This window comes from Oryx dammah, unplaced genomic scaffold, assembly GCF_014754425.2.
Source record: "Oryx dammah isolate SB20612 unplaced genomic scaffold, SCBI_Odam_1.1 HiC_scaffold_8, whole genome shotgun sequence".
NCBI classification, from domain to species: domain Eukaryota; kingdom Metazoa; phylum Chordata; class Mammalia; order Artiodactyla; family Bovidae; genus Oryx; species Oryx dammah.
This window is the reverse complement of record NW_024070192.1, coordinates 18,810,588-18,826,315: the sequence shown is the minus strand read 5'-3', so window position 1 is coordinate 18,826,315 and position 15,728 is coordinate 18,810,588. Positions and strand designations below refer to the sequence as shown.

Below are 15,728 nucleotides of genomic sequence, written 5' to 3'. Positions count from 1 at the left end.
CTGACTTGGCAGAATTCTTGCTAAAATGAAATAATACAGAGATGACCGTAAAAGTCTAAAAGACAAGGAAGGCCTAGCTGAAGAAGAGTTCAGCGGGGCCTGACTAATAGAGTTGACCAAAGAAGACGCTGTCACCCTTTGTGTTCAGAAACGTCTATCCCCTCAGAAGCAATTCCTTCCCTTCTTTCTGCCCTCCTCCTCCTCCTCAGGGTGGCCCCCCAGGCGCTATATGCAGTCCTCTGGTTCATGGGCCTTCAAACTAGATCCTCCAGAACCTCAGCTTCCACAGAGATGGTTCACGGTTTAAAAATCATGTACATTTTAATTAGTTAAAAATATAATAGGGAATTCTCTGGTAGTCCAGTGGTTAGGAATTGGTGCTTTCACTGCCAAGGGCTCAGGGTCAATCCCCGATTTGGGAACTAAGATCCCACAAGCCACATGGCCAGCCTAAGTAAATAAATAAAAACATAATAAATACACACATAACAACAATGTGGTATGCATCTGCTTTGAATGAATTGGAGATGACCCACTCATGGTATTGCCTGCAAATTAACTCATTTTGATGTAGACTTAAAAAAATGTAGGCTTCATGCATTTGAACTTCTTATAAATGGGATCATCAATTCAGGAAGCCATAGTTCAGAGACTGTCTTTTTTTAAAAGTTAGCTTGGACATTTCCACACCCATGAAATTACACAAGGGAGCACAGAACATCCTTCCTTAGTTCTGAGTATCAGGCTGTGCCTGACACTGTTCGACCCCAACGGACAACAGAAATTAACTGGATACAAAGCAGATAAAACACTGTGATTATCATTCATGAGTCTCATTTTATATTTGGTGCTCATTAAAGCAGACTGGACCTTTAAAATAACAGTATACAGAAATCACAGTTTGTCCATACACAATGGATGCTAGGTAGCTGGTAAAATGAATGGGAATATAAGAAACAGAGGGTACAATATATTGTTTAGCAAAAAAAATCAAAGTGTAGAACATTTTTCTATTTATGGGGAAAAGGATATCTACATACACACATGAACTTCCCTGGTGGCTCAGTGGTGAAGAATCCGCCTGCCAATGCAGGAGACTCGGGTTCAGTCCCTGGGTTGGGAAGATTCCCTGGAGAAGGAAATGGCAACCCACTCCAGTATTCTTGCCTGGGAAATCCCCTGGGCAGAGGAGCCTGGCAGGCACAGTCTATGGGGTTGCAAGAGTCAGACACAACTTAGTTGACTAAACAATAACAACATACACTCATGTATCCAAACATGTGCGCTTACACATGTGTGGCACTTTTCTAAAAGGATATACTTAGAACTGGCTTCCTCTGAGGGAGAGGTATTGAAAGTTTGGGGTAAGGTTTACTAAAGTTTTTGTATTATTTGAATTTATTACTGTTCCTATACAATATTTCCTTTTTAATTAAAATGTTTAAGTTCCACTTTAAAAATGTTACCCATTTTATGTATCAGTGCTTTTGTATCAAAATATGAAGATTAGGTTGCCAAAGAGGTTTGATAATACTGAGCTAATCTAATTGCCTCCTGCTGTAGATGGTGAGCTGGAGACCAGAGAGGCTCTTTTTCTGCCCAGGCTCTGTCTGTCTGGAGGAAAGTCACCCAGTTTTCTCTCAGTTTTTTATTCAGAGGGGGAGAAAAAGCAATGCTTCTTATAAAATAGTTAGTGCTAATGGAGGAATTTATAAAACATCTAGGGGCAGGCGATGTTTAGGGACTGCCCATTTGTAGGATCACTCAACTCCTAAAATGCCACACAGTCATCTTCATGTGAGGCGACCCTGAGACTCACCCCTATCCCCTTTCTTAGGAACATAAATCTTACCTGCCTCATTGGCGGTGGTGGGCCACTCCAATCAAGAATATTCCAATCAGTTACACAGTAATAAAGCTGGAATTCTTAAAAATTAAATAAAAAGATTATTCCTAAGCCAGGAATTTTCTGGTACTGGAGAGATGTTCAATAAATATTTAGTACATGAATATAATCATCACAGAACCTATAACTAGATCAGGAAGGTGAATTTTTAAATGATCATTAGAAAAAACAAACATAAAAGCTAAGCATAAAAGTATAAAAGAAAATCAACTATGATAAGAAGGACAAAAAATACCATTTCTTCATAATATAAGACATTTATTGTGGTTACAGTTTTAGTGTTTTAACACTGATTTGTGATATGACAGACATTACACTTATTTTTTTAAAAACCAGTTTAATACCTTTCCCTTTTCTGTCCAGAAAATTGATGCTTTCATAATCAAATTACCCTAAAAGCTGACAGCAGGTAAGTTAAGCTTCCAACCAATCCTCTCAACCGGAGATGGCCTCTCTTTCCAATCAGGATAAAATCTTGACTCGGAAGGACCATCACTGTCAGCTCTTCAGTGATTCTTGATGCCGGTTTTATGACAGAAAATTTCCCGCGAGAAAAGCTAACATCTTCATATTTTAAGATCAGTGCTTATTTCGATTAAAACATTAGCATCTTAGCATTGTGACGCAAAAGGCACCAACATTTTCCCAAGCATCCATCACCATGAGTGGAACACAGCGCCACCTGCTGGTCATCATATTGTTACACACCCTATAATTTCCAGGTGGCGGTCCAAGTCAATGGGGATTCTTGTAACAACGCGATGGTGTCAGAGCCAAAAGGGACCTTAGAGGTCTTCAAGCTTAGTCCCCTTGCTTGAAAGATGGTGATTTCTGCTCTCCAGCTAACTTGGAGTGGCAGGGAAACAGACCAGCCTGTGTAAGATGTACTGCTTCAGAACTGAGAAGAAAACCATTTGGTGCTCTCATTTGGTCTAGATGGGGGTCTCCCAGTCAAAGAGACCAGGTCAGAGGAGGGGAGAGAGGCACCCTGAGTTCCTATTCCATCACTTCCCGGTGGCAGAGGGGGAAGCTGTCCAGATGAGCATGTGTTGGCTCTTACACAACAGAAGTTGATTTTGTTTTTACTCAAAGAAGTAGGAGCCACATCTCGTGAAGGAAATACAGGGTTTCTGGGACTAAAGACTATGAAGAAATACCAAGTTATCAGCAGAAGAGTAGCCCCAAAGTGACAGCAGTAATTCTCCCCATGGCCTTTTCTCCAACATGTCCCCACACAAAGAGGTCTTCAAGAGGTCCTGTCAGCAGACCTAAGTAGCTGAGGCTGTCCTGTGTGAGGACCACCGCCTGGGCGTGGGAGAGGGACCCCAGCCCCAGCTCCTGAGCCTCTTCCAGAAGTGGAGCAGAAAGCTCTGACTTAGGGATGCTACGTGATTCCGAGAAGAGCCACACGTCCTAACCCAGTTGGGGACCCACACTTCTTATTTTTCCTGCAGCAGCCCCCCCCCCCCGCCTTCCCCGCTCCCCCAGCTTGAACTGTTGTCCTCTGGCTACAAAACTAACTGGCCTCGTGCACGGGGGCTGGGTCAACAGCACGCGCAGTGCACCCAGACCTTCCCGAGGGCTCATTTCTTGAGGAGAGTAGTACGAGAGGAAGAATTCAGCTTCGGAGAGCAGTCAACCTGAAGTTTCACCTCAGCTCTGCCTTTGAGCTGGGAAGCCCTGAGCACCCCACCCCTAATCATTCTGAACCCCAGTTCCTTTTCTTAAAGGTACCAATACATGAAGGAGCCCCACAACAAGTTAATAAGGTTATTGTGAGGATCAAGTTACATGAAGTGGAAGAGTTATCTGGCCTCTGTGAGGGACACAGTGGGGGAAAAGGCCATTTCACTTGGGTAGGTCTATGGGGGCAGCCTGGTATCTGAAAAAGAAGACAGATTCTAGTCTGTTCGGGGCTGCTGCAGTCACAGAGCAAAGGGGACATCCAGGCTGGGCGGTGCTGCTTCTGTCAAGTTAGAGATCATTACCCCTGGGTGTTAAGCCCCAAGGCACACCTGCCTCTCCTCCACCTAGCTGGAAGCTTCTGGTCAATTCTCGAAAAGGCACATTTCCCACCTCCACATGGTCAGAACCACTGCCTGAACTAAAACTTAAAACTGAATTTTAAATATTCAACAAAAGTCCCTGATATTTCATTTCAGGTAAGACTCCTTTGCAAATCCTTGCAAGGGATCCTACCACCAAGTCAGGCTTCTGGGAGCTTGATAGACCCACCAGAGCAATGCCTTGCATATATTTGGTACTCAAGAAAAGAAAAAAAAAAGTTTAATTCCACAAACTTTTATCAAACATCTATGTGCTAAGGGCCAGGGGGCAGAGCTGAGGACCACCTCTCTGCCATTAGGAAACCTGAAGACAACGGCACCGCATCACTTGCCCTGATGACAATTAACCCAAGTGCTAACAAGACTGTGTTCAAAACAAAACTCCTCTATTCTGACAAATGTGTATACACGTGTGAGTGTGAGTGTTCATGGCTTCCAACATCATCCTACAAAGTCCTTACAAAGGCTGTTTCTTTTCGTTTCTTTGCTCTACCATCAATAAAGGTGCCATTTGGACGTTCCGTCATGTTTCCTTTCTGCCTGGCTGAGTCATTTTTGCTCCCAAGGCTCCAGGACCTTTTCTGGCAGCAGAAACCTGTAAGAACTACCTGTGAGTGGGCAGGGTGTGAGCCTGGGCCCGTTCAACCCCCTGTTTGTCCAGCCACTGGCTATGTTGCTCTCACACACACACACAACACACGTGCTATAATTGGCCAATTTCCTCCTCCTGTTCTTGGAATAGCAACTGAGACAAAAAGCAGTGAGCACGAGTGGCTTGGGCTCGCCAGCACTATAATTTAGGACAAAACCCTTGTAATTCTCCAAATGGTGGGGTTTTTAAATAGGCTGGACTTCAACACCCTGTTTTCTAAAAAAGAAAAATAAAACCCTGCCTAAGGAACTACTCTTCTAACGGACCAAGGGACTGAGAGCCGAGTATCCCTAAAAGGCGGATTCTGAACTCAAGCCTTCTAAGGAGTCACATTTTTCCAACTATTGATCTAGGAGAGTCCTTCACGGAGGGGGATGTGTCTGCCCACACAAGGGCCTCTTTGTTTCGATATCTTTAATTCTAAGGAAATCGTCAAAATGCAGCTACTTGATGAGCATTTCCACCCACGGACAACTGACCCCAGCCAGCTTCAGACCTCATGACGTGTCTCTGTGAGCAGAGCGTGGACGGCTGTGAGGATTCGGGGGAAGACAGACACAGTGGGGGGAGGGGGCCCACATTTGCATAGTTCCTTTACAGAGCCCCACTCAGGAAAGGGCCCAGGGGTGGGGGCTCGGAGTAGGGGGCAGGGGAGGTCAGGAGGGGCCCCTGTGAGCATCTCAGGCCTTGCACTTCCACAGACCTCTTGCCCTGGGTCGTCCAGGAGAAGCACGCCTGTCACCGGCCTTCCCCCTCTGGGCCCCCACCTCAGGGCGAGGACGTCATAAACTGCAGGCGCAGGACACGCCAGGGAGCAGGACGCCCTTCTCAGCAAGCTTCTTTATGTGCCCCCCAGGGGAAAAGCGGCCCAGGGCCGTGTTGGGACAGACGTGTGGGCAAGTGCCTGGTGATGCTGGGAGCAAGGTACACTGTGTTTCCTAAACATGGCAGCCTGTGGCATCACAACCAGGGACCCCCACCCCCGTCTGACCTCTAGAGAAGAGGCAGTGGGGGCGCCCTAGAGTTTCAGTTTCCCCTCCCTGACGAGTCTGTCATTGAGCTGGCAGAGCTGGGCCAGGAAGCCGTCGTTGGGGCCGATCTCACGGTTCTGCCTGACGATGCTCAGGGCGGACCTGACATCCATCTTCTGACGCATCATGAGGTACGCGATGACGAGGGTTGGGGAGCGGCTGTAGCCCTCGCGGCAGTGGACCAGCACTCGGCCTGTGAGAGACGGGGACGTGATGAGCTGGGGCTGGCCCGCCACACCTCGACTCTAGTCAAAACTCTTCCCAGGACACGTACATGCAAGTCACACTACCAGGCCATCCTGGGCCCACCAGAATGGCTCAGATGGCAAAGATAAAGCGCTGTCAGGGATGTGGAGCACAGCTAGGACTTCGATCTGCGGCTGGGGAAAGTGAAAAAGAGAGTGACAGGCGCTCAGTCATGTCCAACTCTTGTGACCCCATGGACTCTTCAGTTCATGGAATTCTCCAGGCCAGAATACTGGAGTGGGTAGCCATTCCCTTCTCCAGGGGAGCTTCCCAACCCAGGGATGAAACCCAGGTCTCCCACATTGCAGGCAGATTCTTTACCAGCTAAGCCACCAGGGAGGACCAAGAATACTGCAGTGGGTAGCCTATCCCTTCTCCAACAGATCTTCTCGACCCAGGAATTGAACCAGGGTCTCCTGCATTGCAGGTGGATTCTTTACCAGTTGAGCTACCGTGGTTGGGGAGGGGATCATGGCTTCAGGAAACCATGTGATGGGATCTACTCAAGCTGACCATGTGCATCCCCCAGGGCCTGGCAATTCCATCCTAGACTCACGCCAGATAGGACTGCAAACACACGTCTGCTACAAGAATCCCACCAGGACGTCATAGGCAGCACTAGTCACAATAGCCCCATACTGGAAACTCCCAGAGGCTGGTCAACAGAAGAGTAGATGAATACTAAGTCGGAACAGTCTACAACTTCCCAGATACAAATTGGATGAAACACACAAACAGGATGTGTATGATCCCACAGAGTAGAAGAGTCAGGGGAATCCCCTGGTGGTCCAGTGGTTAGGACACGGGGCTTCTACTACACGGGGCACGGGTTCAATCCCTGGTTAGGGGACTAGATCCCATATGCTGCGAGGTGTGGCCAAGACAAAACTGAAAAAAAAAAGGGGGGGGCCAGCAAAACTGAGCTATGCGGTTACAAGTTTGGATAGTGGTGTGGAGGTGGGAGATGCGACACTGGGAGGAACATGTCGGGGTTCTGGGGTGCTGGTCAGGTTTAGTTTCTTGATCTGGGGGCTGATAGTGAAGGACAGGGAAGTCTGGCATGCTGTCCATGGGGTCGCAAAGAGTCAGACACAACTTAGCAACCGAACAGCAAAAACACGGGTGTGTGCAGTGCACTGATCTACACACTGCGATACGGGTACTAACCTACGTGAATTTTCTATTTCAAGCAAAAGCAAAATATGAAAACCACCCAAATGTCCATCAACAGGTAAATGGATAAACAAATTATGGAATGTCCATCCAACAGAACACTACTCAGCATTAAAAAGGCATTCCTGCTACGTGCAACAGCACGGAAGAAACGAAAGAATGATGCTGAGTGAAAGAGGCCAGACCCAAAAAGCACACATCCTGTGCAACTCCATTTACACGAAACTCTACAAAACGTACACTAACGTCTAGTGATAGAAAGCAGATCAGTGGTTACTTGGGAATGGAGGACAGAGAGGAGCAGAAGGGAGAGGTCACAAAGGGAGGTGAAGGAAATCTGTGGGGTGATGGATAAACTCACCATCTTGGGTGTAGTTATGGCTTCACAGATGTATACATATGTCAGAACTTACCAAACTCTACTATGTGTAGTTTAGGGAATGTCAATTAATGCCTCAACAAAACCATTTCAAGATAAAAGGACCATGAATATCAAATACAAACACAGAGAATCAAAACAATGTATGTATGTGTTAGTTGTTCAGCTGTGTTCCACTCTTTGCGACCCCAAGGACTGCAGCCTGCCAGGCTCCTCTGTCCATGGAATTCTCCAGGCAAGAATAGTGGAGTGGGTTGCCATGCCCTCCTCCAAGGGATCTTCCTGAACCAGGGATCAAATGTAGGAGACCCAATGTACATTGCAGACAGCTTCTTTACGGTATGAGCCACCAGGGAGACTATTAAATCTGCCCCCTACCCCCTGCCTCTGACATCATCTCCTCGTTCCCCTCCTCCCCCCAATCCAGCCAGCCAGTCCCTTGGCCTGCGAAAAGTGAAAGTCTTTGTTGCTCAGGCCTGTCTGATTCTTTGCGACCCCATGGACTGGAGCCTGCCTGCAATACCTCTTTTCCCAGGTGTTGCTCCAGTGTCCCAGGCAGGTCTTTCCTGCCCACCTTCTAAAGAGCCACAATCCCACTCTCTATACCCTGTCATCCCCTTGCTCCCTGCTTTAGTCACCCCCATCCCCTGGGGGCCACACAACTTTTTCATTTGTTTACTGTCATCTTCCCCCAAGATGTAAGCTCCTCGAAGGCAGGGATGCCTGTCTGTTTTGCTCCCTGTTGTATCCCAGCATTGGATGAAGGAAGGAAGGGATGGTCAGGAGAGGCCAGAAAATCATCAACAAGGTTCCCCCAATCTTTTATCAAAGTGGGGAGGCCCCTTGAGCAAGAAGCCTTGGCTTCCTTATCCCTACTCTCTCCTCACACAGAGCGCTCAGTTCAGGTCTTCATCATCTCTCACCTCTGCCCCTTCACCTCCAAACTGAGCTTTCCCTCCACTCTAACCCTCCACCAACCCACACAACAGCTGGAGGGAGCTTTCTCCAATATAAATGTGACCTGTCACCATTAGTCGGGTAGGCTAGCCACCAAAACGTTACTTACCAGGCTAACTGCCCGCGGCCCCGACACCTTTCCAGGCTATTTGTGCTCACCTCTGTGCCTTCGCTCATGTTGTTCCTCCTACCTGGAACACCCTCTCCCTCTTGGCAACCTGGCAAACTTCTATTCATCCTTAAGACCCCAGCTCAACTATTTCCTTTGTCAGCATAAGGACTGAGAACCCCAATCCTTGAAGTCATGGGAATCTGGGTTTAAATTTTAACTTGCTGATTGTGATGGTTAAATGTGTCAACTTGGCTTGTCTATGACACCCAATTGCTTGGTCAAACACTAGTCTACAAGAGATTTTGTAGATGTAATGAACACCTCCCATCAGTTGACTTTAAGTAAAGGAGATCACCCTTGATAAGGTGGGTGGACCTCATCCAATCAGTTTAAGAGCAAAAAACTGAGGTCTCCTGGAGAAGAAAGAATTCTGTCTGCAGAAGTCCTGCCTCAGTTTCCAGCCTGCCCAACAGATTTCAGATTTGCCAGCCCCATGATCACATGAGCCAAGCCCCTCAAATAATAATGTATTTTATTGGTTCTGTTTTCCTGGAGAACCTGGGCCAATACCCTGGTTATCACCCTATGACCCACCTAAGAATACTGTGCCTCACTTTCCTCATCTGAGCTAATATACCCATGGCCCAAGATGGCTGAAGATTCAGGGAAGAGATATATAAAAGCCTCAGACTAGTGCCTGGCAGACATGAACATTCAATAGATAAATGTGAGCCAACACTACGAGTGTTCTGCTGGCACCTGGTGCGTCGTCTTCTGTAGCAGCCCAGCCCTGTGTCTCTGTTGGTCACACACAGACCAACCCTCCTCTGCCGGAGGGTGAGTTCCTTAAGACCAAGGACTATAGGGTATTGATTCTGGATACCCTACAATTCCCAGCATACACTAAGTGTTCAACAAATATTTGCTGATCAGCTGAGTGAATGATTCCCCACCAACACCTCTGCATGGGCATTACTGTGAAGGAAACCTGCTGACCCAGAGTCAGGCAGTCTTCTATTCCCATGACCCTATCCCCAAAACATAACCTTATTTTTCCCAGTGCTCTCAGGGTAGAAATGGGGAGTTCTCCACTTCCCTGCCCAGTCACTCTCTGGCCAATGGACCCAAAGTATTCAGAGCAGGGCTTTCCCTGCTCCCGTCCTGGCAATGGGACCCTCTGCAGAGCAGCTGCCTCATTACCTAGAACCTGGAACATACTCAGCGTGTACAGAACTCAGAGCCACTAAGCAAGAGGAGAGGTCAAAGTCCATCCTTCCAGGCCCTGCCCATACACCACCTCCTCCAGGAAGTCTCCCTTGATCTTCCCAGCTGGAAATGACTGCTTCCTTCTCTGAGGGTCCCTGGCCAATTCCTCCACCCCAAAGTGATGGGCCCCCAGCTCCCTTGAGCCCTACACAGTGTTGGAGGCCAGGGTATTTCTGTTGGCTCACCTGACCAATCAATCTTATAAGTATTTCCACTGGGCATTAGAACCCATAGAATTATTTCCTGTCACTGGTTCAGTACTCCAGTGTACCTGCTACATGCCTGATCTATGTCAGGCGCTAGGGAGACAGACAACGGACACAGTGGACTCAGACTGCAGGCGGGCTTCATGGATGAATGGACACTACATCCAGGGCTCAAGCATGAGGCAGGGTCTGCCAGAGATGGGTCGGGAAGATGCAGAGAGATCCCTCCAGACAAATGACCCAACCCACATGGGCTAAGGCAGGAGGTCACACAAAGTCAGAGTATGTTCCCAGTTGCATGGAAAGAGGAAACCGTCAGGGAGCTCTAAGTTCCCTGAACGAATGACCAATGGATATACAGGAAGAACAAAATCCATCCCCTTAACTGAGTCCCTCATCCTTGTCTACAGCGGAGCTCAGTATAGCTGGAGAGGAGGCATGTGATGTGTACGAGGCTGGGGAGGACCACAGAGAGCCTGATGATAAAGACTATAGATATCCCAGGCAATCAAACCTCCCTCCTGGGCCCCAGTTGTGTGATAACCAGCAGCTAGTAAACTCTGTCCACTGGAAATCATTGCTGTGGGGAGGCTGCTGGGACAAGTAGCGTCTGGGCAGCAGAGACAGGCTAGAATCAGGGGGACAGGGCTGATCATGCCTCAGTGGGAGTCACTCCCCCTGGCCAGGTTTACGGGGGGAAGGAGAACGGGGCTGGAGGAAGCGGCAGGAAGGTAAAGGCAGTTGCTGACAGAATCAAGCTAAAAGCAGAAAGGGCAAGCGGCCCAGCCTGTTCAGCTGCTGTCTGCCCTCTGGCCTTCTAGGATTTCTCTCTGGCACGCCTCACCTGACAGCCAGCATTCTAGCAGTTCTGCTTCGGTCCTGCCTTATATTTTGGACCTGCAGGAAGCATTTAAAAACTGGGCCAAAGTTTGCTGACACCCAGCCTAAGCCAATCAGGGCTGCCCCCCTCCCCTAGCCAGGTAATGCATGTGACCCAGCTCTCATCAGTGAGGTGAGGGGGACTCCACTGGGTGGTTTCTAGGGGCTGTTTTATTTGTTCTTAAGAAAAAAGAAGGGGCATCCCTGGTGGTCCAGTGGCTAGGACTCTGTGCTCCCAAAGCACGGGGTCCAGGTTCTATCCCTGGTCAGGGAACAAGATCCCACATGTTGCAACTAAAGACCTCACGTGCCCACAGAAAAGACTGAAGATCCCACATACTGTAACTATGACCCAGCGAAGACAAATAAGGTAGTAAATATTAAAAAAAAAAAAAAAAAAAAAGAACAACAACAACAACAAAGAGAAACACGAGGAAGAGATGGTGGCCTCATCTATCACTGCACTTTATCCTCTTGGGAGGGGGTAACCAGATCTACCACAGCCGTCTTGAGACCATCAGGGGAGTCCTCAACACTGAGGGTGGCAGAAAAGTCCTGAAGCCACCAGAGAGCTACCGCATCAACCAGCCCTGGAGCTGGTCACCTCGGGATTTTTTATCACAGAAAATAATAAATCTTCACTATTGCAGCTATCTGAATAGGGGAGCAGGGCTGGCAATCAACCCTCAGCCAAAGTCAATGCAAACACAAGGGCCCCGAGGCTGCCATACCTTGTGTCACGTGTGGTCACTTAACAGGCAGCCAGGTGAGCAGAGAGAGACCCAAAGCTCTCGGCCATTCACACAAGAGCCAGAAAACATCAGGTTTTCCAAGAAGAGGCCTGTCATGTGCTTGTTTTCTAAAAAAGTCAAGTTCAACCTGCCTCCCAGTAAAGCAACATTACTCCAATAAAAATTGATTTAAAAAGCTGCCTCCCACCGTTTCCTGGGTGGCAGGTCCCTTACCGTTCTTCTGAGCCAGAGCCTGGTCGATGAAGTCTGCCGCCTTTTCAAAGTAGGCGCTGAGGTTGAACTCCTGTGTGTCATTGGCCTTGATGCCCAGGTAGGTGATCCCGGAGTCCTTGTAGAAGTTGGCATTGGTGTTGACGTGCATGAAGGACCTGCCCTCAGCCGCATTCAAGACATGGGTGATGCCCAGCTTCTGCAGCTTGGGGATGTCTTGAGCCACAGACCTGGACAGGAAACAGCAGCAGGGGAGGATCAACTGACTACCTGGCAGCCCTCAGGGGAGGAAGACGGAGAAGACACTAAGCCTCTTGGCTCAGAAAGGAAACTTCCGTGCTCTGGGCCCCTGCTGGCTTCTCCAGCCTCAGCTTATGACCCTCTGCCCTCACTCCAGCCAGCTCCAATTACCTGCCGCAAATAGCCTGGGTGCTTTCATGCCCACACTGTTCCCGCTACCTGGAATGCCCTTCTCCACCTTCTTCATGAAGGTGCACCCTCTCATACCTCACCTCCCTTGGCAGCATTTCCTGATCTCCCCTTCGTCCAGCATCGTGCTCTCGATTCTGTGGTGGTGATACCACCAAGAGGCTAAAAATGGACCCAGACTCCAGACAGCCCTGTCACTTACTAAGCTTGAACAAGTCACTTAACCTTTCTATGCCTGTTTCCCTATCTGTAAAATGAGGATGATAACAGTACCTATCCCTGGGGCTGTTGTTGTGTTAAATGAGTGGTTCTATAGACAGAGCCTGACACCGTGGTCACGGCCACTATCCTAATGCTTGATTGTGCTTATCTGTTTAGATGTCCAGACTGTGAGCTCCTTGATGGAGGAACCGTGTCTGCTTCATGTCCGTATGCCCTGCGCGTGCTCTGGTACCTGGCACACACAGTAGGTACTGAAGGAGTATGTGGTGAATCAGTGAAGAATGAAATCAGCACAGCCCAGCAGCCTTCTTCCTTGGATTATAGAGTGCAGCAGCCCCCTTCCATCCCCTAGAGGGATCCTTCCTGCCATAGTCCACTAGCCACGTTTCTGAAGCTTTCCTGGGTGAGTAAGCACTTGGGGAGCCAGTGGAGGTTACAAAACATTCGATCTGAATAGTCAAAGGGCTGCTTTATTTCATCTCACAACAACGTCCCAATTCAAACAGCAGTTTACACTTTACACAAGGCCTTCTCCTGCGTGATCTTGTTTGCCTGTCACATCAGCCCTGGGAGGAAGGAAGGACAGAGCTTCAACTCTGGCCCGACAGGACAGATGAAGGATGTGCATATGCTCTCAAGGGCTGCTGCATGGCAGGGCTGGGAGGAGGCCTCTTTTCTCCCAACACAGGCCTGCTCTATCTTCCCCCTCACTCTGTTTCTCATGCCCACATCAACCACAAATCTCACGAGGCAGAAAACGGGGCTCCTCCAGGTTTCACTCTGCCCCGTGAGCCCTGATCAGGGGCCCTGATTTTGTTAAAGCACTCCTGACAGCAAGGGGTAGGGGAGAAATAGGTACTCAGTCAATCCTCCCTGTGGAGCACTCCCCACGCCTGTGTCAAGGTCAGATTTGCTTAAAGGCAAGGGATGTGTTTTCTACAGTGGCCATTGGCACGTGCCACCCTTGACCACCATCAGATGGCCACATCTTTGGTTTCCACCTTGGAAGTAGTGACAGCTGACTGAGCCAAACTGCCCAAGAGAGCAGGGTTTCCAAGAGTGCAAGTCCCCTTGCTGCTTGGGTGGATGGAAAGGGGCTTATTCTCAGAACTCGGCAATTACTGAGGACTCTGGATGAGATTCTGGTACCCTTTGTTAGCTATCTGGACACTGCACAACTGTAAAGTTGCTCATTAAAAAGGCTCTAAAATAACTAACTTTGAAGAGTCACTGCCATTCATCTTCCTTCTCAAATACTAAGTCAACATTTAACAACTTTACCATCACTACTGTGAATGATGGCTTGTCTGGTGGCTCAGATGGTAAAGAATCTGCCTGCAATGCAGGAGACCCAGGTTTGATCCCTGGGTTGGGAAGATCCCCTGGGGAAGGGCACGGCTACCGACTCCAGCATTCTTGCCTGGGAAATTACACAGACAGAGGAGGCTGGCGCCCTACAGTGCACAGGTGCGCTGAGTCAGGCGCCACTGAGCAGTTAACACACACACTGTGAATGAACCTTGTTCAGTACCTGACACCAGTGATACTCCATACGGTGAATGAGTGATAGATGGACGAGGTTGGCCCCCATGAAGCTGGGACCTGACTTCTAGACCCCCTAGTTCCGTGATGACCCCCATTTTTTCGGCAGTCCTTGGCAAAGGAAGCATCAGGTCCTAGTCCAGGACCTGGGATACAGACATGAACAAGATATTGACCCTAACTTCACAAGCCCTCACCTGCTCTGGGCCACCATTTCTTCCTGTGAAAAAGGAGAGAACCGGGTTAGACTGGCGGTCTCTGGGCCCACGGAGCTTAGGGCCTCAGGGTCTCATGAAAATCCAATCCAACCTCCTGTGCCCTCCGGAGGCTACACAGGCATGGCAATCTATTTTTTACTTTTGGCTGAGGTTTCAACACCTCTCAGAATGGCTATCACTAGTTCTCTCCTGCTGCTGAGAAATTCTTACTAGTAGTTTGACTATGAGGAAATGAGAAAATCGATTTGGTAAGAACTCCTAAGTGATAAATAATAAATGCATTTCCTGGTGGCGAGAAGGTCGGCAGCCTTTGCTAAGTGATGGCTCGGGTCCTCAAGGGTTTTATCATAAATTGGGTCGTTCTAGAATTCTAGATAAATCAAACCCTAAGTGGAAGGTAGGGGGAGGAGCGAGGAAACGCGAGCCCAGATCTCTGAACCCCCAAGTTTGGGATATGTCAATTCTCTGATCTAAGCCTGCCTCCCCGGGAAAATTCCACGCCCGAATTGTGACGTCACCCCGTTGCCATGGCAGCGAAGGCAGACATTCCGCGGTGACCTCACTGCAGAACCAGGCAGCTGTCACATGACGCGCGGGCCGGAGACCGGTCGGGCGACATAGGGCCACCTGTTAAGTGAACCTGGTCGCCCCGACACCGCCCAAGGCCGAGCACCTAGAGGGTGGAGGCCTCGGGCCGTACGCCGGCTGCCCGAGCTGCGCCGGGTCTCCACCACCTAGGGAAGGGAAGGACAGAGCTGGGAAGGGGCGGGGTCCAGCCCCTCCGCCCCACGCACGAAGGGTGGGCGGTGACTCCAGCCCCCGCCCAGCCCCGGCCCCGGCTTCCGGAGGAGCGACCCCGCCCCGGCTCTCCCCACCCGCTCCCGCCGACGCCCCCACCCCAGCCCTCGGGTGGGCGGGGCGCCCCGGGGAGGGGCTGGAGGGGCGTCTCGGGGCCCGAGAGAGGCGACTCACGCGTTGCCCACGTAGATCCTGGGGGTGACCTCGTTGCAGGGCTGGCTCGGGAGGCTGTAGCAGCCGCTGCCATCCGAGAGCAGGTCGTTGAGATCCTGCACGGAGAGCTCGAACGGGCCCGACATGGCGGCGGCAGGGCCCTGCACGCCCGAGCAGCCTCGAGCGAGGGGAGAGCGGCCAGGTCAGCTGGGCGGGGGCTCCGGAGCCGGGACCCGCCCCGTCCCGCCCCGGAGGCGGGCCCGCAAGGCGCGGGAAGCGGCGAAGCGCGGGCGCCCAGGCGCGCTCAGCTCCGGGAAGTATGTGCGCCGCTTGGCGCCCGGGGGACGCGGGGAAAGACCTCTGGGCCTGAATCCGGGGCGGAAATGCTGCCACCCTGAAGTTTCGGAGAGTCCTCTTCCCACCCCCCGCTGAGGCATGGACGTGCAGTAACTCCACTGGACTAAATGCAGGGCGCAATAAAAATTTTTCTTGACCGGGGGTACACCCAAGTGTCGCTTAATTTTCTCAGGA

At 50.1% G+C, this 15,728-nt stretch overlaps 1 protein-coding gene across 1 annotated transcript; it reads right to left on the bottom strand.

Annotated features, from left to right (window-relative positions):
* Positions 1-2,143: 2,143 nt before the first annotated feature.
* DUSP3 (dual specificity phosphatase 3) lies at positions 2,144-15,422 on the bottom strand. Its single transcript, XM_040245213.1, has 3 exons — positions 15,219-15,422; positions 11,839-12,065; positions 2,144-5,848 (listed from the first exon to the last, which is right to left on the bottom strand). Exons 1-3 carry the CDS (start codon positions 15,341-15,343, stop codon positions 5,643-5,645), a joined length of 558 nt encoding a protein of 185 aa, XP_040101147.1. The 5' UTR covers positions 15,344-15,422; the 3' UTR covers positions 2,144-5,642.
* Positions 15,423-15,728: the final 306 nt, after the last annotated feature.